This window comes from Sceloporus undulatus, chromosome 5 (genome assembly GCF_019175285.1).
Source record: "Sceloporus undulatus isolate JIND9_A2432 ecotype Alabama chromosome 5, SceUnd_v1.1, whole genome shotgun sequence".
Lineage (NCBI taxonomy): Eukaryota > Metazoa > Chordata > Lepidosauria > Squamata > Phrynosomatidae > Sceloporus > Sceloporus undulatus.
The window spans coordinates 53,947,197-53,974,758 of NC_056526.1; the positions used below are offsets into that span (position 1 = coordinate 53,947,197).

At 38.2% G+C, this 27,562-nt stretch overlaps 1 protein-coding gene across 2 annotated transcripts; it reads left to right on the forward strand.

Annotated features, from left to right (window-relative positions):
- Positions 1-192: 192 nt before the first annotated feature.
- CAPS2 (calcyphosine 2) lies at positions 193-25,037 on the forward strand. 2 transcript variants are annotated; one of them, XM_042470656.1, is made up of 15 exons: positions 193-289; positions 580-612; positions 1,191-1,379; positions 6,255-6,377; positions 7,443-7,510; positions 8,021-8,140; positions 10,722-10,796; positions 11,710-11,805; positions 11,901-11,994; positions 14,592-14,710; positions 17,539-17,615; positions 18,110-18,264; positions 18,894-19,013; positions 22,868-22,964; positions 23,957-25,037. In XM_042470656.1, the coding sequence occupies exons 1-15, from the start codon at positions 269-271 to the stop codon at positions 24,130-24,132; spliced, it is 1,563 nt and encodes a 520-aa protein (XP_042326590.1). In that variant the 5' UTR covers positions 193-268; the 3' UTR covers positions 24,133-25,037. The 2 variants fall into 2 exon arrangements, with proteins under 2 accessions (XP_042326590.1, XP_042326591.1); XM_042470657.1 differs by lacking the exon at positions 6,255-6,377 and having other exon boundaries at positions 195-289.
- Positions 25,038-27,562: the final 2,525 nt, after the last annotated feature.

Here is a 27,562-nt window from a genome sequence, read left to right on the forward strand (position 1 = left end):
CTTATGATAAGTAGCTTAATGTCTGAGGATCCTGGATTATAAGATGTAACTCACATGTAAATGTCTCCCATTAATCACATGTAACTCACATTTAAATGCCTCCCATTTAATTCCCTAACCCACCTTTTTCTGCAACAGCCCTCCCACCCAGTGGTTCTTTCCTGTCTGGTGGAGAGCAGCAGAGAAGTGTCCAGCTGTTTTTTTACAGCAGGACTCACAGCATTACATCATCCTCAGAAACCTCCAGAAGACCCCTGAAAGAAAGGTGATGGAGGATGCATGCCAAGATGTAAGAAAATAACTGGACATTTCTTTTCCGTTCTTCCTCCTCTCTGCCAGCTAGGGAATAACTGTATTGGGAGGGAGGGCTGTCACAGAGAAAAGGAGTTTTTTGAAGGGATTTGGGTCTTTGTGTTATTGGTACCGAAGTCTAATATCCATAACCAACAAATAAGTGAGTTCTAATGGTTAACAAAATGTAAGATGATACTGTACCTTTTTTTAAAAAGGGGGTTAAGTATGATTATATGAAATATTCTGTCTCTTTCATTGAATGTTTTTTCTATTTCTTTTGTCCAGACAGCCAGAAAACCAAGTCTAAAGAAATCTGAGGTAAATTTGTTGTAGAAAAATGTGTTTTCTGTACCAAAATTGTTTTTGTAGTGAGAAATAATGAAATCACAAATATTTTTACTACTGTCCATTAATAAAAGCAAATCATTCAGATGTTGAAAAATCACATATTCAGTTGATTTGTTTAAATTCCACCTTTCCTACCTGTGTGAGACCCCAAAATGGCTCACAGAATACGGTAGATTAACACAGAATGCAGCTAACAGCTCACCATTAGAAAAAAGTATGCTGGTTTACATTTTCATATTTATGAAGTTGCTCTTGGTATCAACTGTCATATTTAAATTTTTTATATGGGATTTTGTAGACATTTCAGGCTATATTCTTGTACTTATTAATCAGTACAATAATAGGCCAGACTATTCACCAGTATTTCAACTTCTGTTTTAGATCTGTAACAAAATATTTGGTTTTTTGGAACATTATCAAAACTAAATATTCTTTCATTTTTTTGTTAAAGTGGCTCCTGTTCTCATATGTCAGTGTCTTCCAGAAAATACATGTTTTAGAGACAATAGAATTTGCTGTAATAACTGTTTGTGATTGTTTACTTATAGCTTTTTTTGTTGGAGCAAAATGCAGTACCAGAAAATCTGCCACCGCCAACAGATAAATACAAATTGAAGTATCAGCAGTATGAATCTGAAATGAAAGAGGAATATAAACATTACTCTCAAAGAGTTGCAGAAAAGAAAGCTCATAAAATCCAGACTTCTGAACCTCCTGGAAAAACAGATGAGAAAAAGGTAATGTTCATACTAAATTCGACAATGAAAACTATACTGGTCTCTGGTTAAAAATACAGTGAGCCCTTCCCTTACGCAGGGGAGCCAATCCGGATCCCCCTGCGTAAGGGGAATTCCATGTATGCTCGAGTCCCATTCAAAAGAATGGGGCTCATGTCCGCAGTTTGCCATGACTCCTTCCAGGGTGTGCTGAGCATTTTTCTGGCGCGGCTTTCAGCATATGCTGAAAGCCACGTAAGTCGCACCCATGTATAGTGTGGGCGCAGTGTACTGTTGTAAGACCAGAGCCTTTGGACCAAGAGTGAGACATAGGGGCACAGTCACAGTGATTCCTAAAGTGGGCAGTATACCCCCCTGGAGCAGTGAGAAGATCCAGCAGGACAGTGAGGAGGAAGGGGGCAGGAGGGAGGCAGTGTGAGGAATAAAAGAGTGACAAGTCAAAGTACTGGTGTGCAAGAAAGACACGGGAAACCAGCAGCCTTTAGGAGCATGGTGGGAATGAAGGTTGCATAAAACCTCTTAAAACCTCTGCAGAGCCATGCTGATTGCTTTATGTGGTGGTGTCTCCTGCTCTTCAGTTCCCCACATGAACTCACTCCTTTAGCTGCATCTTTCACTAAGTGTGGTGGTTGGGAAACGCTGATGTGGCTTGGGTGGAGGGCATCTCTTCCGTGGCTTGCAGAAGTGCTATTGTGAGACAAACTGACTCCTGAAGCAGAATCCCTGGATTTCTCCTGCACCTTACTCGTGAAACTGGAGATGACTGTCTCCCATTCTAACGACAGTGTTCTGCTTTGGGAGTTAATAGGAGGAAGAATCCCTGGATTCCTCCTGCACCCCACTCCTGAAGCTAATAGATCTCATATCAATTGCAAATAGCAGCCTTTCTCACACTCACTGGCTCCCTGATTCTTCTACCTGCTTCTCCCTCTCTCGCAGATGGGGCTAGGCCATACCAGGAGGTTAGAGGATCCCAGAAAGTCCTGCCATGTCTCTTCCTCTACTCCCAGAGTGTGTTTGAAGCTCAGTGGTAGGAGAAAGGAGAGGCCTTGTTTGCTCCACTTTCTGGCCATACCATTTCTTCCACTGAGCCTCTCGTGTCTTACGAGGTACACTAATGCTAAGTCCTGTTTCTTCCAAAAGGCAGACATTTAGGGAGCAACAGTAATGTTGCTAGGATGGTGGCTGTTCTATCACGTCACTTAAGGTATCACCTAGTGCAGCCCACACCCTTCATGGCCCCTAGTGACACCTCTGCCACAAGGCCAGCACAGGCAAGAATATTCTCTGTCACTTCTCAGCCAGTTACTTGTTTGCTGCTCCTAAGGTGACTGGGTGGCAGCGGAAGCGCTGACTTAGATTGGTTGTTTTGAATGTGCAGTGAAACAGTAGATCTAATATCAAGAAATATGTGTTGGGGGAGGGGGTGCTAGAGTTTTCATCCAAGAGGAAAGGGAGTGGTTATGCAAAAATGTTTGGGGACCACTGGTCTAGAAGATAAGCTAAAAACACAGGTTCTGACACATTGTTTCCCAATTCTCTGTCCATTGCACTTTTCTCAATCTAGTCTCTGCCTATTGCACTATACATACATACACACATATATTTACCATTTAGGTTTTCTGCCTGAGATAAGACTCATATGGTGGTGATGGTAGTTTTTGCATCTCTGTTGCTGTTCTCTGTCACCCCTCTGGTGCAATTTTCAACTCAAATGTTGTTGCCTGACTCACCCTTAACTGTGCCATTTTGCTCCATGGTGTTTCAAGACTTCCGTTGATAATTGCTCTGACCCAACTATCTCTTCTCCTTAGTCTCCACATTCAGTCTGATTTTGGGTTGTCCCCCTATACAGTGCGTCCTCGCCTTACGCGGGGATCTGTTCCGGATCCCTCCACGTAAGGCGAATTCCGCCTATGCTCAAGCCCCATTGTTTCCAATGGGGCTTGTGCACGGTGGCCGCGGTGGCGCGGCAGCGTGCGGGGCGCAACGGGCACGCGCGCCCATTCAATTGAATGGGACGCGCCGCCCCGCGGCTTGAGCGCATATGCTCAAGCCGCGTATGGCGCGCCCGCGTATGGCGCAGGCGCGCTGTATATTCTGTTGGACCCTCTCTTGATCTTGTTGTTATCAGGGGCTACTCTGTTTCAGATGTCTGCTCCTGCATTGTCTCTTTCAGAGATGTTCTACTGACCCCACATTGTGCTTTTTTTTTGTATTATGTCCCTCAAATCCATTAATTACTTGGCCTTCTTCAAAACATTGTTCTCATTTCCCTTTGCTGAGTTTTTTTCTTGTTCATTATGTGCTGCAGTTTATACTTGGTTAATCTCTGTCCTTAACACACGAAACATTTGCCCCATCCCCCCAGTGAACTATTCATCACTCTCATCCCTAGCCCTGGGTCACTGCCTGTTCATGTGCTCATGTAGCTGCAAACTTCTGGAAGAAAGCAAAAGAGTTGGCTGACGCACATGCACATTATATTCTTATTTGCCTATGCCATCAGCTTCATTAAACAGCATTACTTAGCTTTCTGATCCACACTCCTCAGCTATCCTTTCTCTGTATTTCATATCATCATTTTATGTTCAAGATTTTGCTGCACTCTTCAGTGCAAAAAATAAATCTATGTGCTCTCTCCACATCATTCCTTCTCCACTTTTCTACCTCTCCTTTCCTGAGCATCTCTTTATACCCTTTCATTTTTGTCCCATCACATTTCATGAGCTGACTACTCAAATCCCCCTATAACTCTTTCATATGTCCTTGATTTTGTTGTTTCCTGATTTCTTGTTGCTAACCTCCCTTCCATTATCCAGCCTTTTTGCCATGTTATCCCTTCAGCTTTCAGTATGCTTATCTTCCGGTTGTTGAAATGTGGTGCTTAAGCTCATTGCATCAACTTCTCTTATCTAACTTTGTTTTTGACAGATCCGTCTCTTGCTCTGCGCTCCAGTGAGACGGTCCCATGATGTTAACTGATGAACACTTCATCAGTGCCAAATATATGGGCCCTTGGTTAGCCCTAATCTTTCTTGAACTTTTTGCCATGTTTGACATACATAATTCTTCTCTACAGCTTCATACTCTTTAGGTCTCCATGATTTTATCTTCAGGTGATTTACTTCCCACCTGTCTGGTAGATCTCTCAGGATGTCTTCAGGGAAGACTATTTGCTTTCCTTTTTTCTATTGTCCCTCAAGAGTCTGTACTTTATCCATTAATATTATTTCTCTATCCTTTGTCTCTTGGTACCTCATCAGTTTTGTAGCTTTTGAGTATCACCTATTCACTCGTGGTACCCACCTTTTTTTTGGCCTACAACCAATCCTGCATCTGTAACTGAGTCATTAATATTTTTACTTGAATACTTTCTCATCATCTGAAGTTCTATATGTCCAGGATCAAATTTCTAATTTTCTATCCTAAAGTCTCATCTCTTTGTTCTCTCTTCTTATCCACAGAATGTGTCAGCTGTGAAGACTTGTTTTTTCTTCTTCCTCCTGCTGCTCAACACTGCCCCAATTTAACCTGTTGCTGGGTCATGACACGTCTGCCTTTACAAAGTTACAAAAATAGGATTTTTCTGTCTTCACTTGACCAAAACCTCCTGTCCATTCCCTGGTCATTTTGTCTTCTGTTTGGTTTCCTTTTGTCCCACCTTCACTCATTCATATTTATCCAGCCTTTTGATGCCAAAATTAATTTTTCTCAGTGCTGTGTCCATGTGACTCATTTCCCAAACTCTTCTTACTGGTTTCCAGTATCCCCCAGATTTGCATAAGTTTCTTGTTCTTAGGCCCAAAACACATGGACCAAAAGAAGCTGCTTCCGACCGCATTGGAGGCATACCATTTATACGACCCATGTCTCCAACGTGGTCGGAAGCTGCGCTGAGGCTGCAGGAGATGGAGTAATCTGGCTGATGGCAGCGCAGCTTGGGTCTGGCAGCTTTCGGGGTGGGTTGTGAGGCTGCTGTGGATCTGATCTGCTTGCAGCTGGAGTGGCCTCAAGCTGTGCTTTCCTGGCCGTTTGCTTTGCCTCCCAGTTTCCAGCCCTGTTGAGGTTGTGTGTTTCCTTATTGCTCTTCCCACTTTAAGTAGTTTAATGGCAGTGGGAACAGCACCTACAGCCTTAGGGTGTGCAACCCCATACTATATGAATAAGTAAATCAACATTAATAAGGATTACATAAATTGCTTTTTCACGGTTGTACTGTATCTTTATTTGGACCAAGCACAATGCATTAGAAATATGTAAACTTTCAAGCTCTCTAGAACTTTTCATTGGGTTAAATAATTCAGAAAGCAAGAGAATAAACTAAAAAGTTCAACAATTAGGCCATGATAGTTTGTAGTTTAAATTGAGCCACAAAATGGAAATCTGTTGGAGGTTGATGACTCCACATTTGGAAGTGTATTCTGGAGTGTTGGCTGATCTCCATTTCTGGATGCATGAAGGATAACTGCAGTTCAGGTCTGTTTCTTGACTTGGGCAAAGTGCTTAGGTTTCAAAGCAGAAATAAAAGAAACAAAATACTTTATATATTAAGTATTACAGAACTTAATTACACTTGGTGTAGTAGATAAAAAAAAGTCAATTGGAGCAAAATTGTATTACGTAGCTCTGTTGCATTTCAAGCATTGCCATTGCTTACGTTTGTCTGTGTTAATTTTGTTAATTTTAATTTTGACTCCATCAAAGCCTAGCTATTTACCATTATCAAAGATAAATATTCAATAAAATTGACTTTTCCTTTGCATTTTTCTGCACATCCTGGGCAGTGGGGGGCAAAACTAAAATGGAATAAAATAATGACATGGCTGGTTGGTGATATTTTGTCTCTAAGAAATATATTGTGTCCCAGTGCAGGATTTACAGCTTGAAGGTAAAACAGATGATGAATTGACAGTTCTTGATGAGAAGGCACTTCTACAACAGTGCTATGCAAGTAAACCGTACACAGTACAGCACAGTATAAGAAAACTGGAAGCTGTAAGTTTTCATGGGACTGTTGCATTGTTAGAAAAGTAGATACAGTACATACCATTGAATTTAATTGTTACATTATAGAAGGGAAATTGTTTATTATTCTGGAGCATTAATACCACAACCTCAGGCACATGGCATATTTATTTTAGCTTAAGTTGGAAGACATTAAGCTCATACATAAGCCATATGTCATTGCTACTAGAATTATTTTCTGCTCTATTAGAATATTTCCATTCAATAAGCATTTAAAATGTTTTTAAAATGTTACTCAGGCTGTATGTGCACTGCAGAAATAATGCAATTTGACACCGATTTAAGTGTCATAGCTCAATGCTTTGGAATTCCATAATTGTAATTTTATGAAATATTTAGACTTCTCTGTCAGAGAGCTCTGGTGCCACAACAAACTACCCAAGATTCCATAGCATTGTGCCATGGCAGTTAAAGCGATGTCAAACAGCATTATTTTTTCAGTGCAGATGCAGCCTCAGTTACTTAAAACCCTGGGTTTAGAATTATAATAGCACAGAACTCCAGTTTCATTCAACTTTATATTGAGCTTATATTTATATTTGATTATTTCTAAACATGATATTAGATATGTTAAGGTTAATTGAGATCACTGAAATCACTCAGATCAGGATAGAAACAAATATAATGGAAGTATTTCCTCTACCTATCAGAGTGAAGTTTGGACATACAGCAGATTCTCAAATCATTATTTCCTTATCCAGTTAAATCAGTGGTTCCCATACTGTGCTCTTTAAGGGATTTTGCACTTCAGTTCCCTGACGCCTTCGCCATGTTGGCCAATAGTTTGGGATTCTGGGAGCTGAAGTCCAAAATACCTTAAAGAGCACAGTTTGGGGACCACTGAATTAAATGGAAAGAATTCCCCCTTTTTTGTTGACTCAGCTATAATTAATAAGCTTTGAAAACTTACAGAACAACATTTCATGTATATCCTAGATGATCCCTTGTTTTGAAACTTTATCGTAAGTTACACATTTAGCAAGATTTTCTGAACTACTTTAATTTTAATTTTTCTTTTCCATGGATGCCTTTCAGGAAGATGTAGCAGCAGAGAGGAAAAAGCAAACAGTAGTGGAACAAGTGATGATAGATCAATTATCTAGGTAAACTAATAAATATAAGTGTTAATTTACTAAATGGAAGACTGCAATTATAAAGATGTGTGCATTCCTTCCCTTTCCAGAATGAAATGATAAACATTAATGCAGTTAATTTAAGTCGCAATTCCACTTACAGTAAGCTTAGTTCTTTGATGTCCCTTTAATTTGTAATAATGAAGTACGTGGAATTGGTGGAATTTCAAAAGGTTTGTTAGATTATATCTATATTATATCTCCTGTTGCTAATATTCTCAAGATACTGTAATTCATATGTTACAAATCATACAAAGTAACATAAGATGTTGAGAAAATAAAACTTAAGCAGCCCACATTTAAGCATATATGTAGAAAGAGCTACATTAGTAGCATTAGTAAATACTCAATGAGTTGTACAGTTTTGGTGTGAAGCAGAAAGATTGTGTAATGCAATTATTGTGTAACTACATGAATGGAGATTTACGCCACACAAACAGGATATATGATCTCAACCAACATTTTTTAATTATTATTTAGAGCAGTGATAAGTGACCCTGAGCAAAATGGAAAGGCAGATGCTTTTGAGAATGATTCTGTTCTTCCAGGATTAAATACAGCACCTCTTCGCTTTAGGAAAAGAACATTGCATGAAACAAAGCAAGTATAAATTATTATATTATTCCCCCCCCCCCCCCATCATTGAATTGTCAGCTTTGGTTGATTTAAGTTGTGTGCCTATATTTCTTTGTTCTGTGTAATGGAAGACAATAAATTCAGCAAAGTAAGACGAATCCTATTTTTGACAGGATTATTATTATTATTTTATTTATTTATTTCATTTATATGCCACCTTTGTCCCAGAGTAGGACCCAAGGCAGCACCCAGACAAGTCAATTAAAAACATTCACAAAATTTTTGAAACAATTAAAATCACCACACAAAAAAGTATAAAATTATTTAAAAGACATACAAAATTTTAAAAACAGTTGATGAAATATCCCAGTAATAAGCTCCCCTGCTTAAACCAAAAGCTGTTTGCCTGCTGATGAAGCTGTTAGATGGGTTCTATGCAAAACTGAAGCTACAGACCTTTTGTTATGTTTGATAAATCACACTGTTTTATATTTTACTGTTCAGTTGTAACTAGTACAGTAATCATGTTCAATTATTACCACACTTCAGTTTTGTGGATCATATGGGCCACATCCAACTGTGTTGGTGGAGATACTTTATGGGCCTCCCCCCCCCCCCAAAGTCCCCTTGGAAAATATGTCAGAAAATTAAAAAACGTTTTGCTGAAAATCCTGAGGATGTGAGATTGGAACTGCTGGCTGTTAAAAAAAAAGCCATGTGAAAGAAAGCAGAAGCAACTCCTGATTTCCCAAAATGTCATTTCCGGTCACCATTGGGAGGAAAAATACACCTTGCCAGACATTTGGTATAGCCAGAATTGACCAGCTGCCCTAGACATGTAAAGTGGCCTATAACCCTTGATTTAAAGTAATGTGTAATAGAAACCAGATAATACAGATACAGTATAGTGCCCTCTTTAGATGTGAATTGCATGAAGGACTATTATGCAATAACCCAATCTGGCCAACTTTTGTCTCATCCCCAGTTGCCCATGCATTGGCAACTGATGTGGACTTTGAATGAGCAGCTGGTTTTTCAGTGCAGATGCTCTTATCAGCTTATCAGTGTGGCCATTCTATGATGTGTACCCATTTCTAGGGTAGAGACAGCATCATGCATATGCTCTCAGCCACAGCATGGCACCTCTACTCAGTTCACATGTAAAGTGATACTTTTGATTTGAGATCCACTAGTCGTAGATTAGGTGTTGTCTAGAGCAACTCCCCTATGAATAAAGGTTACCATGTTTGAGGATATTTTGACCTTATGTGGTTCATAAAAGTAAAGGAGGATATTTATTTATTTATTTATTTATTTATTTATGGTATTTATACCCCGCCCATCAGCTCTAAAGGCTATCAGAGTGGCTTACAATTATTATTTTTAATTAGATAGTTCCTTGCCCTCAGGCTTACAATCTAAAAGACACAACACAAAAGGAGAAAGGAATAGTGATGGGAAAGGGGATGAGGTCCAGAGGCTCTTCTCTCCCTCTGAGGCCTGGACCAAGGCAGATGGACTGGAGGGAGGGCTCTCTTTCTTCAGGCTAGCCCTGGTGGAGCTGGACCTGCCGGTTCACTCCCTCACAGGCTGAAAGATGACAGTTATCATGGAGGGAGGGCTCTCTTGCTTCAGGCTAGCCCTGATGGAGCTGGGCCTGCCTGTTCACTCCCTCACAGGTCGAAGGATGACAGTTAATGACGTAAGTGTAGAAAAATTTGCACAGTGAAAAGAGTGCTGGAGAGCCAGCATGGCATAGTGGTTTGAGTGTTGCACTATGACTCTGGAGACCAGGGTTAGAATCCCAGGGTGATCTTAGGCAAGTCACATGCTCTCAGACTCAGGGGAAAGCAATGGCAAACCTCTGACCAAATCTTACCAAGATAATTCCATGATAGGAAAGCCATAAGTGAGTGGATAGAGATAAGCTTTCTTATTTCTCTTGGACCTGGAGTCATCTAGTGCAACTGAAGGGCAGGAGCTTCCAGAGAGACAAAAGGAAATACTGCTTCACAACACATAATCTAACTGTGGAATGCATTCCAACAAAATATGGTGACGAACACCATTTGATCATTTTTAAAAGGGCTTAGCAAAAATGGTGCTCGCTAAGGAAATGAAATTACTTGTTGCCATAATGGCCGTGTGCTGCTTCCAGGGTCAGAGCAGCATGCCTATAAATATCAGATATTGAACAATAGTTGGAGAAGGCTGTTGATTTCTTGTCCAGATTGCAATAAACATCTGGTTAAGCCTCTACGAAAAACATGTTCATCATTATAGTTTTTGTGGTGAGCTGGAGTGTGTTATTTGGTTCATTAGGATTTTGAGGCCAGGTTTTTACTTGAGAGCCCTGGAAAAGGTTTGCAACCTCCTGAGGTTATGTTACACTAATGAACAGTGAGGGGAACATAACTACTTTCTATGATGTGTGTGTCTGTGTATGTCTCTGTATAATTGTGAGAGACATTCACATTTTTGCTTTGTCCTTTCATGATTGAATTCACTTTTAATTCATCAGCATTTTAAGTTCTAAAATCAGTTGGTGTGAGACTTGTCTTGTTTTGCTCACATAGAACTTTAATATTATGAATTCTTTTTACAGAATAAAGACTAGGTCAGCATTAACTGAAAATGTGCTTTCCAATAAATTACGCTTTGATGGTAGATTAATATCAAGGTATGCTAAAAATATTTTTCAAGTCTTTTTTGTCTGTATGTGATATTTTTGTGAGCCCTAGATTGTTAACAAAAATCTGTCTTTCCTTAGTTTGAGAAAATGGGTGTTATAAAGGGGGTGATATCCAGCCATCAGCACTCTTCAACAGATGGTACAAGGGATACAAGAACAGTTCAGATTCCTACTCAGTTTTAGAGCCAAGCCAGACATATTAAATGTATTGTAGCACTTCATGTAAGCACTTTTTAAATCAACAATTGCAGGGGATCCAATTTATCCCTCCCCTCTATTGCTATGATCCTGATGCAAATTTTGTCAGCATTGTGGCAGAAGAGGAAAAGGTTAAAACACCTCCTTTAGCTGCAGTCTGAATTCTCAGTGCAGGTTGGAATCACAGCAAATTGCATTTTAACACTATATTCATGTTAAATGCTAAAACCTGTAAATTAGCCTTCATATTTCTTAATTTTATAGAACAACAAGTTGTGAATCTTTTCTTCTTGAGCATGTCCATTGAATGAATAGATTGGCTGCTGTGGCTGAGCCAAAGACCCTCCCAGTTGATAGAATGTTGGAGGTGTGGGGATGATATGCTTTACTCATTACTTTCTCAGAAATTGAGATCATACTTTTTGGGTTGATAGTGTTAAGTGTAGAATTTCTCTAGTAGATAGTCAGCTTCATGACTAAACACACCCTTGTGCAGGCTACTATAAGTTGTGACAGATCTTCCTGCAGTTATAGGCACCTGGAGGAACTATTTGTACTTCATCTATGAAATTATTCTTATGGCTGTATGATACTTAATCTGCCAAACAAATCTCAAGACCATGTGCATTTCTTGTCTGTTTGGTTGATAGGGATTTTATTAAATAAAGTTTTAAAAACTTTATATGTTCTGTTAATATTATAGAAATGGGCGTGATGCTTGTCGAGAACTAATTGGATTTTACTTTGCATATGACAAATCTCTGACTGTATATGAATATCGACAGTTTGGTAAAAACAGGTAAATAGGACAAAGAAGAGTTTCTTCAGAATTGTATTGAATCATTGTTGCTTAGTGAATTCACAATAACTTAAAATATTTTTGATTCCATGCAGAACAAATGCTTTACCTTTTATTCAGAAAGGAATTTATAGTCATCAGCGGGGACAAAAGAAAGGAAAACAATACTGCCTTAGTGACTTCTGTGTTGTAAGTATTGTGATTGTTATAATTTCACATAAGATCTAATTCCTCTATAACTATTAGATAAAAACAGCTGGCCTTCAGATCTTGCTTTAATCATTTTCTTATGTTCTGGCATTCACTGTTTTGAGAGATGAACATTGCGCCTGTGTCATATGCGGGTGTACTATAGACGGCTTCCAGCATATGCTGGAAGCCGCACTAGAAAAGCTTCTCCCGCGACTCGGAAGAAAGAATGGGGCACGCGGGGTATGCGCCACGGAAACAAGTCCCATTGTTTCTAATGGGGCTTGACTTTACGTGGTATTTCCGTTACGCGGCAGGGTCTGGAATGGCTCCCCTGCATAAGGGAAGAACCAACTGTATTAGCTTGTGGATATATTGAACCAGGATTGCTTCCTGGGAACTGTCAGGTAAAAGACCTATTCACATATAGCCTTGCTCCTTGATATCATTTGGCCTCACCCAAATTTTATGTACATCTGTGCAAAGTTCTGCACTGTTTCTTCATAGGTATATGTCTTGCCTTAGGAACTGCCTTCTATTGCAAAGCTGCTTACCTGGCACCTAGAGGAACTGTTCTTTAAGTACTGGCTAAGTACACATCCACTTTGTTAGCTGCTCACCATCCCATTCAGCTTATCTATTCCAAACTGATTTCGTTGCCTCCTCCTGTTCCCTGAGTTTGGCTTCCATACCAGAGGGTCCCCATCTGTGTATTAAATCAACATTTGAGGCATGGGTGGAGTGTGTATGTTTAATGGCATTTTTGAAATTTCAGATCAACAGCCATAATAATATTCAGGAAGATTTTATACTAGTTTTTCATGGCTAATACAGAAACAAAATGATATTTTAATGTATTTCAGTTAATCTACATTCTTTGCATAAATTGGTGTCATGACTCATTAATTGTTCTGTTGGCTAAATCTGCTGTATATAACATTACCATTGTAAGACTGCATGTCTTGCTTTTCCCACAAGAGGGCAACCAGGAATAGTCAGGATAGATTACTGTATTGAACACAGTTTGGATTTGCTTACTGTTATAAAGAAGTGAATCACAAGTGTTTTTTAATGGCTAGTTCTAATTAACAAATTTAGCAAAATCTAATGATATGTATTATACAAATTGTGTATCACAATTTATAGAATATAAAAGGATTACAGCTAAATGTTGAGAGAGCAATTTACATGTTTTAGTTTTAGGTACTAGTTTTTAAATGTGTGTGTGTGTGTATAATCCAAGAAAAAAATAACTTGTGTTTAATAAGGTAGATCTATAGATAGAATAGTTCTGTAGGGGAATTTTATGCTCAGTTTGGAAAGGAATTTTTTACATTAAAGTTTGAATATGGAGTCAGTGATCTGACAATTGCTTCTGTATCAGAATAGGATTCATAATGTAAAATGTCAGAATCCATGCTGTGAATATATTATAGAATCTTGGATCCAATGTTAAATCCAGTGTTAGCTCTATCTAAAACAGACTAACTGGACACCTTTGGGGTACCAAAAAGTGCCAAATCACAGTGACTAATTAATACAGTAAGAGTAAACATATAGGCTATACAGTCATTTTGTGAATGGGGGAGTATAGCACACCTTGCCTTCAGAGAATGTAAAGCTCCATTCATAGGCAGCATCTGTCGATGCTGCCACAGAAGATAAGACTAGTCTCTAATAGCAACAAATGGGGCAGAAGAGACAGCTGTGAAGGACCAGCTACTCCTTTTTACGCCAGCAAAAACCGTCTTTTCCCACCCTGCCATGGCTTTATGGTGTTCTGGCGACATGCAGTGTCTAAACGCCATGCCGCCAGAGCTGCTGGCTTCTGGGTGTCATGGGGGCATGCATTGTGCTTACACCACGCCCCAAGCTGGCTTTTCATGCTGGTCTATACCTGCCTAATGTCTAGTCAAGGTTTGTAGCTGATTACTAAGAGCCCTTTCATGGTTTGACCATTTGCTGCTGTCTTCATTGTGATTATGGCAACTGGGTCTGGGACTTGCATAAGGGAGTAGATGTGGCCTTTCAAATGAATACTGTATGTATATAGGTGGCAGAATTTTCCATACACAGACAAAGAAATGATCACGCACTGTACATTCTCTTTAGGCTCTGTGTGGATACCTGCTCTACATTTTAACTCAAGGGGAACACATTTAAGATAAGGAAAAAGGGATTTAAAACTAGAATTGTGAATCTAGAATTGTGAAAAAGCATATGTATGGCTTTTAACGTATGCTTTTCTAAGGATTATATATTTCTTTACAATATTTCCTGTTTTGATACACAAAAATTCAGTTTGATATATGAAGTCTTTGGATTTAGCCTGAGTCACAATGTTGTATTTTTTATAGATGTGTGTTCATTTCAACCTTACAAGTAGATTGGAAAGAACTACCTGCCCTTTTACCTTTTGCACATGTGGGCTGTATGATGATCATGAATCTTGATGCTTTCTAGTGACTCTTGATTCAAGCCTATGTGATAGAGTTCATATCTGTGAAGGTAGTAGTGATGGCTGAGTTATATTTTGTGGGATAGCATAAAAAGAGTGTGCACTTGTAAATAAATCACTCTTACATTATTGCTCACAGGGCGCAGACCTAACTTTTTTGAGCCTTCAGCATCCTAGCCTTCCAGAAAGTATTAAACAGAAGCCAGTATTTACAATCCGTGTCACAAATATTGATGAAACTGCTAGAGCTTTTCTCAAGTAAGTGGAAACAGACTAACTGGCCAGATTTTATTTCCTGTCTTGAAAATATGTTCCCAGAGAAAAAGTTATACTTATCTTTGGAGGTTGCACTTCCTGACATAGACATTTATATTTTATTAGAGATATTATGGAATTGTATTGCTGAACCATATATTGTAGAATTTCAGTTAGGAAGATAGAGGGTTTTTTGTGTGTGTGTGGGGGGGGGGGGTTACAATCCTACCTTTGAAGGCTCCATCCAGACAAACAAAGAGAACTGCTAAAAATGCTGTCTTATTTTAGAGATTTTTCTTTCAGAAAATTTTTGAATTTTGGACTGGTGTTGGGACATGGGGCTTCTTCCCAGTTACCCATTTTCTTGCCCCAAAACTTCCTTTCTCAGCTTTTCCTGGCCTTTTTCTGCAAGGAGAAAGGAATAATGCAGATCTTTCCCCTAAGAGTATAACTTTAGTCTGTGCATTTTATACAGCAAAACAGTTGTCTGATAAAAGAAACACAGAACTGTGTATTACATGTACTTTTATCCTCAAAAATGGAGCTCACCCCATCAAGCAGCACCCAGGCCTCGAACTGCCAACCTTCCGATCATCAGAATTGGTGTCTTAACCACTAAGCCACCGCAAATGCCCAATGCCTTCCTATAATTCTTGCTCCCTACATCCAGGGATTTCATTGATCAGCAGTAAAACCATAGGATTATATTTGGAGGTAAATGAGGATAAATGTTATGGCTGATCATACTTTACTATAGCATTTATATTGGTTAGCACCTTTTATGTGTTCCTTGGAAGCTCTGCGTGACTTTGGGACCAGGTTATCTGAAGAACTGTGATAACTCTTTAGAACAGGGTTGAGCAGTCACTCAATGGCTACACATGTCCTTCACCAAAACCTGGATGGCTCACCTATCCTGTTATGCCCCCACCTCTGAAAGACAAGTTCTTCTTTTCTTTAAAAAGATGTACTCACATTGCACCTCTACAACATGGAAGGACACTTTCACTGTATTTTTGGATGCTCTGGGCAATTAGTGCCAGGAGAGAACTACAAACTTTGTGTTGTTAACTGCTTTTGAGGTGACTTTGACCCATGACAGCCACGTGAATGAGACACCCCCAAGACCTCCTGTCCTCAACTACTGTACTCTGCTCAGGTACTGGAGGTTCAGGGCTGTAGCCTCCTTTATGGAGTAATTATATTCAGTGATATATCTTTGTATTTGAAGATCTTGTCTAGTTCTTTCATAGCTACCCTTCCCATTCCTAGTCTTATGATTCCATGATTGTAATCTTGGTTCTGATCAATAATTGAACCAAGGTATGGGAAGTCTTTATTTCAGTTTACAACTAGTACTGTAGAAATGACATTCACTTTGTGAAGTCGGAGGCTTTCATGACTGGAATTCATAGCTTTTTATGGGGTTTTCAGGCTATGTGGCTGTGTTCTGGAAAAGTTTATTATAAGAATAAACTCTTCCAGCTCATGGCCACAGAACCTGAAAATCCCACAAAAAGACTTTCACTTTACTTGATTGTTCAAAAAAGGCCTCCCCTGTGCCTGAAACAGCCCAGACCACCAAAAAACATAGTGAAATTGCCTCATACTTTCCTGATTTTTTTTCTGGCTCTGTGCTGAAAGTGGCTAGCTTTTGTTGCTGTCTTGTTTTTAGAAAGTGTCTCTAAGGCTGCTGCCACACTGCAGAGTTAATACAGTTTGACACTGCTTTAACTGTAATGGCTCCATCCTATGGAATCCAGGGATTTGTAATTTGTTTTGACATCAAAGCTGTCTGACAGAGAAGGCTAAATATCTCACAAAACTGTAAATCTCATAATTCCATAGCACTGAGTCATGGCCATTAAAATGCTGTCAAAATTGCATTAATTCTGCAGTGTAGATGCAGCCTTAGATGCCATCACTGTGGGACATGGTGGATAATTAAAATGGTAAGTTTTGGCCCATATTATGCTGCTTGATGCTGCTACCATCATTCTTGCAAGAAAGCTCACCAAAAGAATAGGGAGCCCACCAGAGGGGATGTTGCCCAGGGCCCATCAAACTGAGAACCAGTCCCAATTTGAAGCATAATTTAGTGTCTGGTGTATGACTTAGATCAGGGGTAGGCAACCTGCGGCCCGCGGGCCGAATGTGGCCCAGCGAGGCCTTGGGACCGGCCCCAGCCTGGTCCTGCCGCCGATTGCCGCTGGGGCCTTTGGTGTCTCGTGCGAGGAGCATGGTGGGGCAATTGTCTATAGAAGCCTCAGAAACATGCATTTATCTTAACATTTTTTAAAAATCAGCAAATTTTTCCGCGTGTCCTCCATTTTTATTTAAAAAGTGCCCTCCATTTGAAAATTTTGTCCTACATTTGTCCCGGTTTATTTATTTAATTAATTTTTTAAAAAATTATTTAATTATTTATTTTTTGGCTTCGGCCCCCCAGTTGTCTGAGGGACAGCAACCCGGCCCCCAGGTCAAAAAGGTTGCCTACCCCTGACTTAGATGATGTCATACTATGAAAATCTTTAATTTACTTATATTACAATTTTGTACTCTTGTTTATATACACCTGTAAAAAGTATACACATTTATTACCTTGGGGAGGGGAATTATTTTGTCCCTTTATATTAAATTGGTTTCAAAATTTGTGAGCTCTGAGAATCTTATATAAAGTATTTGCATGTTATAGAAAGCTGCCTTCTCCTCCCACCCCCATCCCCCATCCAGGACTTGATTACAGAAGATGATTCTTTGTATTTTTATATCTGTGGAAGTTAGTTGCTTTTGTGTGCAATGTGAATGCTTAATGAATGCATATATTATAGGACTTCTGGTATGGAAAATGAGGAACATCCTATCAAGCAGGAAAGTGATTGCAGGAGTATTTTTAGGACTGTTCAAGGTATGCATGGCTTCTTTACTTTAAATTTTGTGTCTTGTGAGATCTAGACTGCAGTTTACTCCAAAGATAAATCTTATGTTTCTGTGATATGTAGGGTACAGTTCATTCCAAAGTAATTTTATAAACATTAGTAGTTCTTCAGAATAAATTGGCTTGGGATTGTAAATAATAAATATGTTATTTACTGGCACAGAGTAAGTGCTGTATGTGTCCATTTATTTGTTTGTTTTAATATGTTATACCTTAGAATATTGGAAAAGCACCTAATTTGTGTGCATGATTTCCCAAACTGAATTCTCAGCATCTCCACTAAGTTGTATTTACTGCATCAGAGTTGGGAAAGTACTCTGTGTAAGACCTTGGGAATAGACAGTCTTGAACTAGATGAACCAGTGATCTAGCTTCATGCACAGCAATATTTTGTGCTTTCTGTAAATAATCAATTTCATAAAAACAAATTGTTATAAAAATATTTGTTTGTTTTTTCTTCCTAGGTAGGCTAAGAGAAAAACTAAGTAAGAGAGGAGTTCGTGTTGTTACAGGATTAGGAAAGTACTTCCGAGAGTTAGACAGAAAACATAATGGAGTTCTTTCAAAAACAGACTTCAAGCAAGCATTGAAAATGTTTCATTTAGAAGTTCCTGAAGAGGTATGTTGTCATGAACTTACTCTTTTGAGTGATGCTGTCAGTCTCCATTTGTACATAGCCTTGTAATTTGTATTAAAAAAAAACCTACTCTGGTTTTGCCAGAAGTAAGCCTTTCCCCAGTGCTCTTTTGATTGCTTTCCTTCTAGCACTTTTATGGAGAGATAGCTCAAAAGAAGAGGAGGTAACAATAGGCTTGTGATACCCATTCTCTTTAGTTGTGCCATCTTCATCATCTATATGAATTCAAAATGCATGTATAGTTGTAACCTTTTGTAATTAATATAGATCCTGCTGAGAACTTTAATTTTGTGAGACATTTAGCCTTCTCTGTCTGAGAGAGCTGGTGCCACAATAAACTACGGTTCCCAGGCTTCCCTAGCACTGAGCCAGGGCAGTTCAAGCAGTCTCAAACTGGTTTATTTCTGCAGTGTGTTTTGGAGTAAAGGTTGGGTTACACAGTTCAGATATGATGGAATAATAATGATCTGCTTTTGTTACACAGAGTTCAAATTATGACTCACCTTCAAGTGATAGCTTGGACTTTGCCACTGTTTTACTATGTAATAGTGTTAATCTTGTGTCCTCTGCTGTATAGTAATTTATCTGACATACAGAATTATAAATTTTAGGATTTTGAATCTCTGTGGTCAATACTGGATGACAACAATAATGGTAACATTGATTATACTGACTTTACTCGTGCCATTCTTGGAGAAATGAATGAATATAGGAAAGCATTTGTCAGAAAAGTAAGTGTATTTTAATTATTTAGTTTGTCAACAGATAATTGAGTACTACCAATTCATAACACTTTAACTTTATATTTTATAAAGTACCTTTTATGCATTTGGTATTATTAATTAATACAGTTGTACAATGAAAGTTCATGTCTGTTTCTCTTCTCATTTATAAGTTAATTCTCGTTGCCTCAAAGTACTTATTTTGTTCCATTGACTTATCTGGAGTAACTCAAGAATTTTGGGGACACCAGTCAGTAAAGGCAATAAATAATGCAGTTTTTCATCCAATGCTTTGGATTCCTCGTGGTTGTACTGAACAGGTTTCCTAAAATTCTGAATGTGTTTCTCAGTATATGTAAAAGATAGATAACTGTTTCCTTAGTGAGAGGCAGAAATGTTAGTACTCCATATATAAAATATATATATATATATATATATATATATATATATATTATTTCCAGTGGTAAGAAAAAGTTTATGAACCTGTTAGGAATTTTGCATATTCCCAAGCAAAAATGTTATTAGATCACATAGCTCCACAGTTCTACATTTTTTTTGACAAAAATAGTTAACCTGCTTAAACAAATGATGCAAAAATATGGCTCCTTTTCAGCATTTATTTATCCTCAACTGATTGCACATTCAATATGCATATCTGGAAAATTATGTGAATCTTTAGATTCAGTACCTGGTGGCACCCCCTTGAGCTGTAGTGACATCACCTGTTCCTGCCATTGTTGATCAGTCTCTTACATAAGTTTCAAGGAATTTGGACTCATCCCTCCTTACAGAACTGCAGTGATATTTGATGATTTCCTTGAATGAACAGTTCACTTCAGGTCTTGCTACAACATTTCAATGGAGTTTAGGTACAAGCTTTGATAAGGCCATTCTAAAACAAGGAATTTCTTTTGTTGATGTGCTTGGTTGTTTAGGATCATTGTTGCTTTGCTAACCTACCTCTGATTCAGCTTTAGTTTTCTAGAATCTTTTTATACACTGTAGAATGACCCTTCTGCCTCAACAGTTAGAATGCTCACAAAATGCGAACATACTTAGTTCTAATTATTCCATTTAACTGAGCTGTGCTGTCAGGGTTTCACTTTTGCATTTGTTGCTTGCTTAATCTATACATTATTTTGTTTTGCAAGACATTGAATTGATTACATTATTTTGTCTTACAAGACACTGAATTGTTTGATATAAACTCTGTTGGATATTTAGAAAAAAGACTGTTTTTGATTAATGAAGGCTATCTATAGTAAAACTATAGAATTTCAGTAATTATAGTCAGAGTTTACAGACATTTTTTTTCACTACTGTATATAAAGCCTTTCATGTATACTGGGGTGGCTTTGTGTCAAATTAAGGATTAGATGAGGGAAAGGGTTTTCATTAAGTAGATACTGTTAAAAGGATAGATATTACTTTCTAAAAACTACCTACCTGCAATTTATTTCCTAGCTGTGAATGTATAAGTTGTGGAAGGGTATGCTCAGCTGTGTGATATCCTGAAATGTTTACAACTTGTGAATATTCTAACTGTTGAGGCAGAAGGATCATTTATAAAAATATTGACAAACATTACAACTTCTGTTAAGTGGAAAGTCACCTTTCCTAAGGAAGGAAATCCTATCACTGGCTTGCAGAAGCCAGTAGAAAATGGAAGTTGACAGGTAACACGAATGAAGAGATATCAAAGTTGTGAGAAACAAGAGAGCAGGAATTCATTTTCTTGATCATACTGTTAAGTGCAATTTTGTGTCAGCTTATCTTGGAGAAAGTCCCACTTAACTCAGTAGGTCTTGTTTCTGACTAGACAGTGGATTTCACTATTAGACTGTAGGCAGGCAAAACTTACAAGCTGAGTATATACAGAGATCATATTGGCTCTACGTGCACAGGTACAGCAAGAATAGAGTAGCAAGAAAAAATGCTGCAGTGTGGAAAGGAAAAACAAGACAGTGATGACAGGAAAAGGATGGTGCCATCTTCAAACCAATTGGTTTTTTGGGGATGAGGGATGTAATCAAAGCCAGGACTGTATGGAAGAGACAACTTGGATAGTTGCTTGTCCCATGCCATGGGCAATTACTAAGGCAGGTTACAGACCGCCTCTTTGAGGCGGGCTGTACCCGCCCCTTTCCCCGCCGGATCGGGGCCTGAGCTGTTAGAACGGCAGCCGCTGAGGCCCCGATCCGCCGCTTTTCAGGCTGCTGGGAAGCAGCAAAACGCCGCTTCCCCGCAGCCTGAAAAGGGGTGTCCCTGGGGCTTCAAGCCCCAAGGACATGTTAAGGAAAATGCAACATGGGATATACAGTGATAGAAATAAAACATGTATGTGAGAGTCACTATGACTAAGCAAAAGCAATTAAGAAGCCACACAGGTGTAAAAGCTAATGTAATTAGCAAGTCCTAAATGCCAAGGACAGAAATGCATAGAGTGTTTAATTGAAAGCACCTGAGAATTGTTAAGTGGACAAGGTGAAATGATGAAATCATTAATTATGGGTTGAACTATGAGAACCAATCAAAATGGATGTACATGCCCACTGGGTGGAAACTGGCTAAGTGGGAGGTGTTTTACTATGGCTATAATAATTGCTATGATTCCGTCTGAAGGCTGCGCCCAGCGAAGCAAAGCGGTGCCACGGACCAGGAAGGAGCTCCTTCCTGGTCCGCGGAAAGGGTGCCCTAGGCGCCCTGCCACGGATTGAGGACGTCATGTCCGCGCTGCCCCGTCTAGAGGCGGCGCGGCCATGATGTCCTCACGGCGGCGGCCGTATGGAAGGGCTGCCGCCGTTTAGTGCTCGTCACGCACTAAAGTGCCGGTGTGTAACCGGCCTAAATCTCTCCTCCTGTACCACCTTGGCTTGAAAAGCACCTTCCTCAAAAGCCAGACTTTTGAGGAAAAGGCAGCTTGGAGCCAGAATCATCCTCCTTCCGTTGCTGCCATTTCCCCCTCCTTGTATGAGTGTTGAGGAACTAGAACTACTTATAGGTGGTGTGTCATGTAGTTAAACATTTCTTGATCTTGAAATATGGTAATGAGGATGAATGTAATATAGTGGCACAGTGCTACTGATTGGCAAATAGCTACTGATTGAGTTGCCTTCAGTTCATTTGTGTAAACATTCAAAAAATGTGTTTGTTACAGTAACCATCCACAACATGACCATGTATGAGAAGGCACTCCTGACTTTTTTATATTGAAAATAATATGTCATATCTTTAACTGCAGGCCTCTCAAACTAATTTACTTTCATCTACTGGCTTTTCCCTTATACTAAACTGAATGTATGCTTCTTGGTATTTAATTATACCGTCCTTGAAGCTACTAAAATTTCACTTTGTGAAAATATAATTTATTCTTTGAACAGTATCAAGCCAATACAGTTTGGCAGGGATGGGGAAAGGGAGAATTTCACTTTCTGAGCTATCTAAATGTAATTATCAGTAAGTCACAAAACAAACGAGACAGTGAGAAAATACTTCAGTGTTTTTGCAACAAGAAATATTGTGTTAATTAATTGGTAATAAATTAATTGTTGATCAAAAACAGATTTCTGGGTATAAAACACCTATGTTTTGTTGTGAGTATCAGTGGTAAAGAGCCTATAATCCTGAGGCCATTTTTAAAGGTGTATTTATTCTGAAAGTAGTGCACTTAATTATGCCCTAGTGTTTATGTAACTGTTTAATTTGTGTACTGTCTTTTCCAATTTTAAATAAATGTAGACTTGCAGCAAATATAAATTCTACATTTTTATGATTTTGTTTAAATAGATACATACTTCTGTTTTTAAATATTTCTGTTGCTTTGTTCCCTCCCATACACTTTTCTGATTGTTACCTGTATTCAGGCTTATATGAAGCTGGATTACAACAAAACTGGCAGTGTGCCTATGATCGATATCAAAAAATGTTATTGTGCTAGAAAACATCCTCAAATCTTAGCAGGTAATTAATGTACCAGAATGTAGTTATTAATTTGTTTTGTTACCAAGACTCACTGCTTCTGACTGGTTCTCTAATCTTGTACAAAATGACATTTACCTTGAGTGCTCAGAGAATTTTCAGTATCTTACAAATTGCTGTGTGGATTTGCCTCCCATATTTTGTTTCTTTTGGACTATTCCACCACATGTGAAACCAAGGACCAATTGATTGTTGGTACCGTATTTTCCGGCGTATAAGGCAACTTTTTAAGTCTGCCTTATGTGTCGGAATTATACCCCAGAGACAGGCGAATGGCATAGCCACCTCCCTGTCTCTGGGGTCCTTGCTGGGTCCTCTCCCAGCCAGCTGGCACTCGCGCCGGCTGGAAGGGGCCTCTCTAGAGACCTGAGAGAGGATCCTCGGCGGCTGGGCTCTCGCCGCCATTTTTTTCAAAAGGCGGTGGGGAAGCGGCTCCAGAGCCACCCAGGCCGAGGAAAAGAACCGGCCCCTTACCCCTCGGCGGTGCCACCACCGCCGCTGCTGCTGGGGACCCTCCGAACCTCCAGCGGCTTCAGATGTCCTCCGCAGAAGCTGCTGCCGCTGCCGCCACCACCCAGGATCCTCCGCTCCTCCAGCGGCTTCAGAAGTTCTCCACGGAAGCTGCTGGAGGATCAGAGGTTCATCCTTCCATGTGCCAGGCATTTTTTCATCTCTTTCATATAGCTCTTCTGTGTACTGCATCCAATGTCTTTTTATTTCTTCTTGATCTTGTAGTATGTTCCTCTTCTTGTCATAGAGCATCCCAGACCTTGGTTTGAACTTTGCTTTGAGTTCCCAAATCTTCTGGAAGAGGTCTCTTGTTCTTCATTTTTTGTTGTTGTCTTCTCTTTCCCTGCATAGATTATTATAGTAGTTCTCTTTATCCTTACACACTAGTCATTGAATAGTTTCATTTATGGTTCTGATTTTGTTCCTGTCTCCCTTTTCTTTTGTTTCTCTTCTTTCCTTAACAGATAGTGCAACAGAGGAAGAAATTAAATCTGCATTTCTAGAAACACTGAAAGATGCCTGCAGCAATCCCCATGAAGTTTCATTCTCTGAATTTGAGGATTATTATGAAGGATTAAGTATTGGAATTATGGATGATGAAGATTTTGTTAATACATTAAGGAATCCTTGGGGAATTTAAAAGTGAAGGAAATAACACATTGACAGTAACATCTAGCTTGAGAAATCAAATACTAGAATTTGAGACATACTAGCCTTTGAATGATAATTTAATTGATTGACCTGAATAGTTTAAAGATAATATGGTAAACATTTGAAATGTTGTTTGTTCAAATCCATACATATAAACGTATGTATTTCCTATAAGTGCAGTCTTTACATACTTTTGGATCAAATTATAACATTTTTCTGCAAGTCAAAGTACTACTAGAACAACATTCTAGATAAAGAAGTGTAAAGTTTTCTAAATCTGTGAACTGTAAAACTTATAAAAGTATATAAGTAATAAAAAATATGAGAGAGATATAATTGATACATTCTTGATAGTCTTAACTGAAGTACAGCCATTAAACCAGTGGGATTAACACAAGTGTAGATTCACCATTCAACTGTTGATTCAATAAATTTATCCTATTGATAGGATTTAGGCCTATGATGTATGTTTTAGTGAATTTGTATAGATTTAGCCATGTTTACTTGTTAGCAGAGCACATATACAAATGTGCTGGTTCTATTGTAATCCTCTACCTTTCTCTGACATTCCATGCTACAAAATTTATCTGCAACTTCTCAGTTACCCTAGTTGTAGGTTCTTCCAGTATCATACAAATTTTTTTATTTATATGTTCCTTGTGCCTTTTAAAAGACTACCTTGAAAGATAATCTTGTTGCAGATAATCCAGGAGAGTCTTGCTATAGCAGCTAGACTGTAGAAAAAAAAAAAAAAAACTGGACAATGAGTTACATAGTTAAGAGTAACTATTCTCATAACCTTTTTAAAAAAATTTTTTTAGTTCACTAGATTCTCTGTTTAGATTTTAAAAACAGTTTCTTGATTATTGTTAGATTTACTCCTATACCTTACCTAAATAAGTAATTTAGTCCACATCTATTCCATTGCTGCAATCTGTCGTTATTTTGGTTATTTTTAATCAAAATTAATTTAACCAATAGCTCAACTCCACTTGAAGAGGTTGTTTAATATTTCATTCAGTCTAAATGTGCACATTTTCTTTAGTACTGCTAATATGTATTTTATTGCACATGTAAAATAATATAGGTTGCATTGATTTTTAATATTTTTCCAATTTTATGGTTTAAAAATCTTGGAAATTAGTATACGGTAGTCTGATTATAGGAGTCTTAAGATGAAATATACTTTTTAATGCTACAGCTTTTCATAACCAAATTTGATTTTCAATTATGTACTATTAAACTATGGATATTTAGTATATTTGCAAGCGTTGCTGTGTTTTATTGTTAATTCTTTTAATGTCATATATTAGTAAAATTATTAGCACATGTTGTTTGTTGTTGATGTGTGCCTTCAAGTCATTTCTGACTTATGGCAATCCTAAGGATACCCTATTATGGGGTTTTCATAGCAAGATTTGTTCAGAGGAGGTTTGCCATTGCCTTTCCCTGGAGGCTGAGAGCATGTGATTTGCCCAAGGTCACCCAGTGGGTTTCATAGCCAAGATGGGAATCAAGCCCTTGTCTCCAGAGTTGTAATCCAACACTCAAACTGCTACACCATGTTGGCTCTCATTCTTGTTAACATTTCTCATATAGCAGGTACTACTCTTCTTCCTTGAGTAAAAGGACACCTGGGGTATTAGGAAAGACAATGCTTACTGGCAGGAGAGGGATATGGTGCTGATAGCTATCAGATTATAAAGAGGAGTTATTAACTTCTAAATTTACTTCTTCCATCCTTCTAAGAAAGAAGTGAAGGAACTTTTGGCCTTCCAGATACTGGAGTGTTGTCCTCGGTATCCCTGTCCACTAGACATGTAGGTTGAAGCTAGTGGAAACTGAAGCTTAACACTTGAAGAAAAATAGGTTTCCCATTCTTTTCTAAGACCATCTGCAGTTTCTTTTAAAGACAAAGATCTTCCTGCTGAGTTTAAGCACATCCCTTTTGAAGCATGTTCAGTATCACACTTAGACAGGTTAGGAGGAAGAGCAGGTAATTATAATCAATGTCACCTCATTTTTCTCCTTTTCTTCCTTTAAAGGAAAAACAAAGTCAGAAACATTTGGAATACATTTAAAACACAAGTATTTAAAATAATTTCATATAAATCAGAAATAGTTCCTAGTCTTTTTTGGAGATATCTAATGACTTTTCTTTAATAAGCATCACCAGTTTATTCCATCTCAGCCAAATGTAAAAGTTTAAGAATCCACTTGTCTTCTGAATATAAAGTGTCCATTTTCCAGTACTAGACTAAACAATAATCTTGCTGCTATAATCATAGAGTGCATATAAATATAATTTATATCTTTAAAATTCTTTTTTGACATGCCCAACAAGAACAACTCTGGCCTTAACACCATTCTACATTTTCATATAGATTGTATTAATTTTGTGACTCTGTGACTTTTTGCTTTGTCACAGGACCACCACAAAGAGTAAAAGGTACCTTCATGTACCCCTCATTTCCAACAATTGTTTTTTATTCCTTTGTACCTTTTAGATCATCTCTCTGGTGCCAAGGACCATCTGTACATCATCTTATAAAATTATCTGTCATATTGTAAGATAATAATTCTTTCAAACGCATTGTCCACATTTTCTTCCAATATTCCACCTCAGTGTTATAATCAAAGATCTGAACACAAGTAACTATACAGTCTTTTACCTGTTCATCTTCCATTTGCATTTTCAATAACATATTATACATTTTCCCAATCAGATGCTCATCATCACTACATAAATTCAGTACAAACTCTGTTTTTCTTTATGAAACCCCAAAAGTTTCTTACCTGCTTTTAATCTTTCCAATAATTGCTTATAATGATACCAGTGAAAGTCAAGTCCCTCTCTGGCTAATTCCTCCTGAGACCTTTAAAAAAACAGCCTCATTAATCTCCCTTTTAATTAAATCTTTGTAAATAATCCACTTTTAAAATCTCTTCTGAACAAAGTGTCCTGTGGTATTTTTGGTGACAACCTTAATTTATATTTATTCCATGTGCTTAAATTAGCACACCTTATGAAATGATTATCAAAATTTTGGTTACGTTTATCATATCATACCAAAGACATACCACCCAAATCTCATATAGTTGCCCACCAGGTTTAACAATATGTTATCCTTCAAAGTTATCCACTCTTTTAACCAAACTAGTGAACATGCAGCATAGTACAGTTTTAAATCGAGTATTTCAAGATCTCCCCTTTCTTTAGAATCCTGTAACAATTTTAGTCTAGTCCTTGGTTTCTTGCCTTGCCAAATAAATTTAGATAAATCTTTCTGCCACTTCAAAAAAGGTAACTCATTAGTTAAGATAATCAAAGATAATGTCACACCATGCCATCTTTGTAAATCCTGTCTAATTTCCTGCCAAGTCTTTTCATAATTATTTGAAAATAGGTTTGAGTTTTT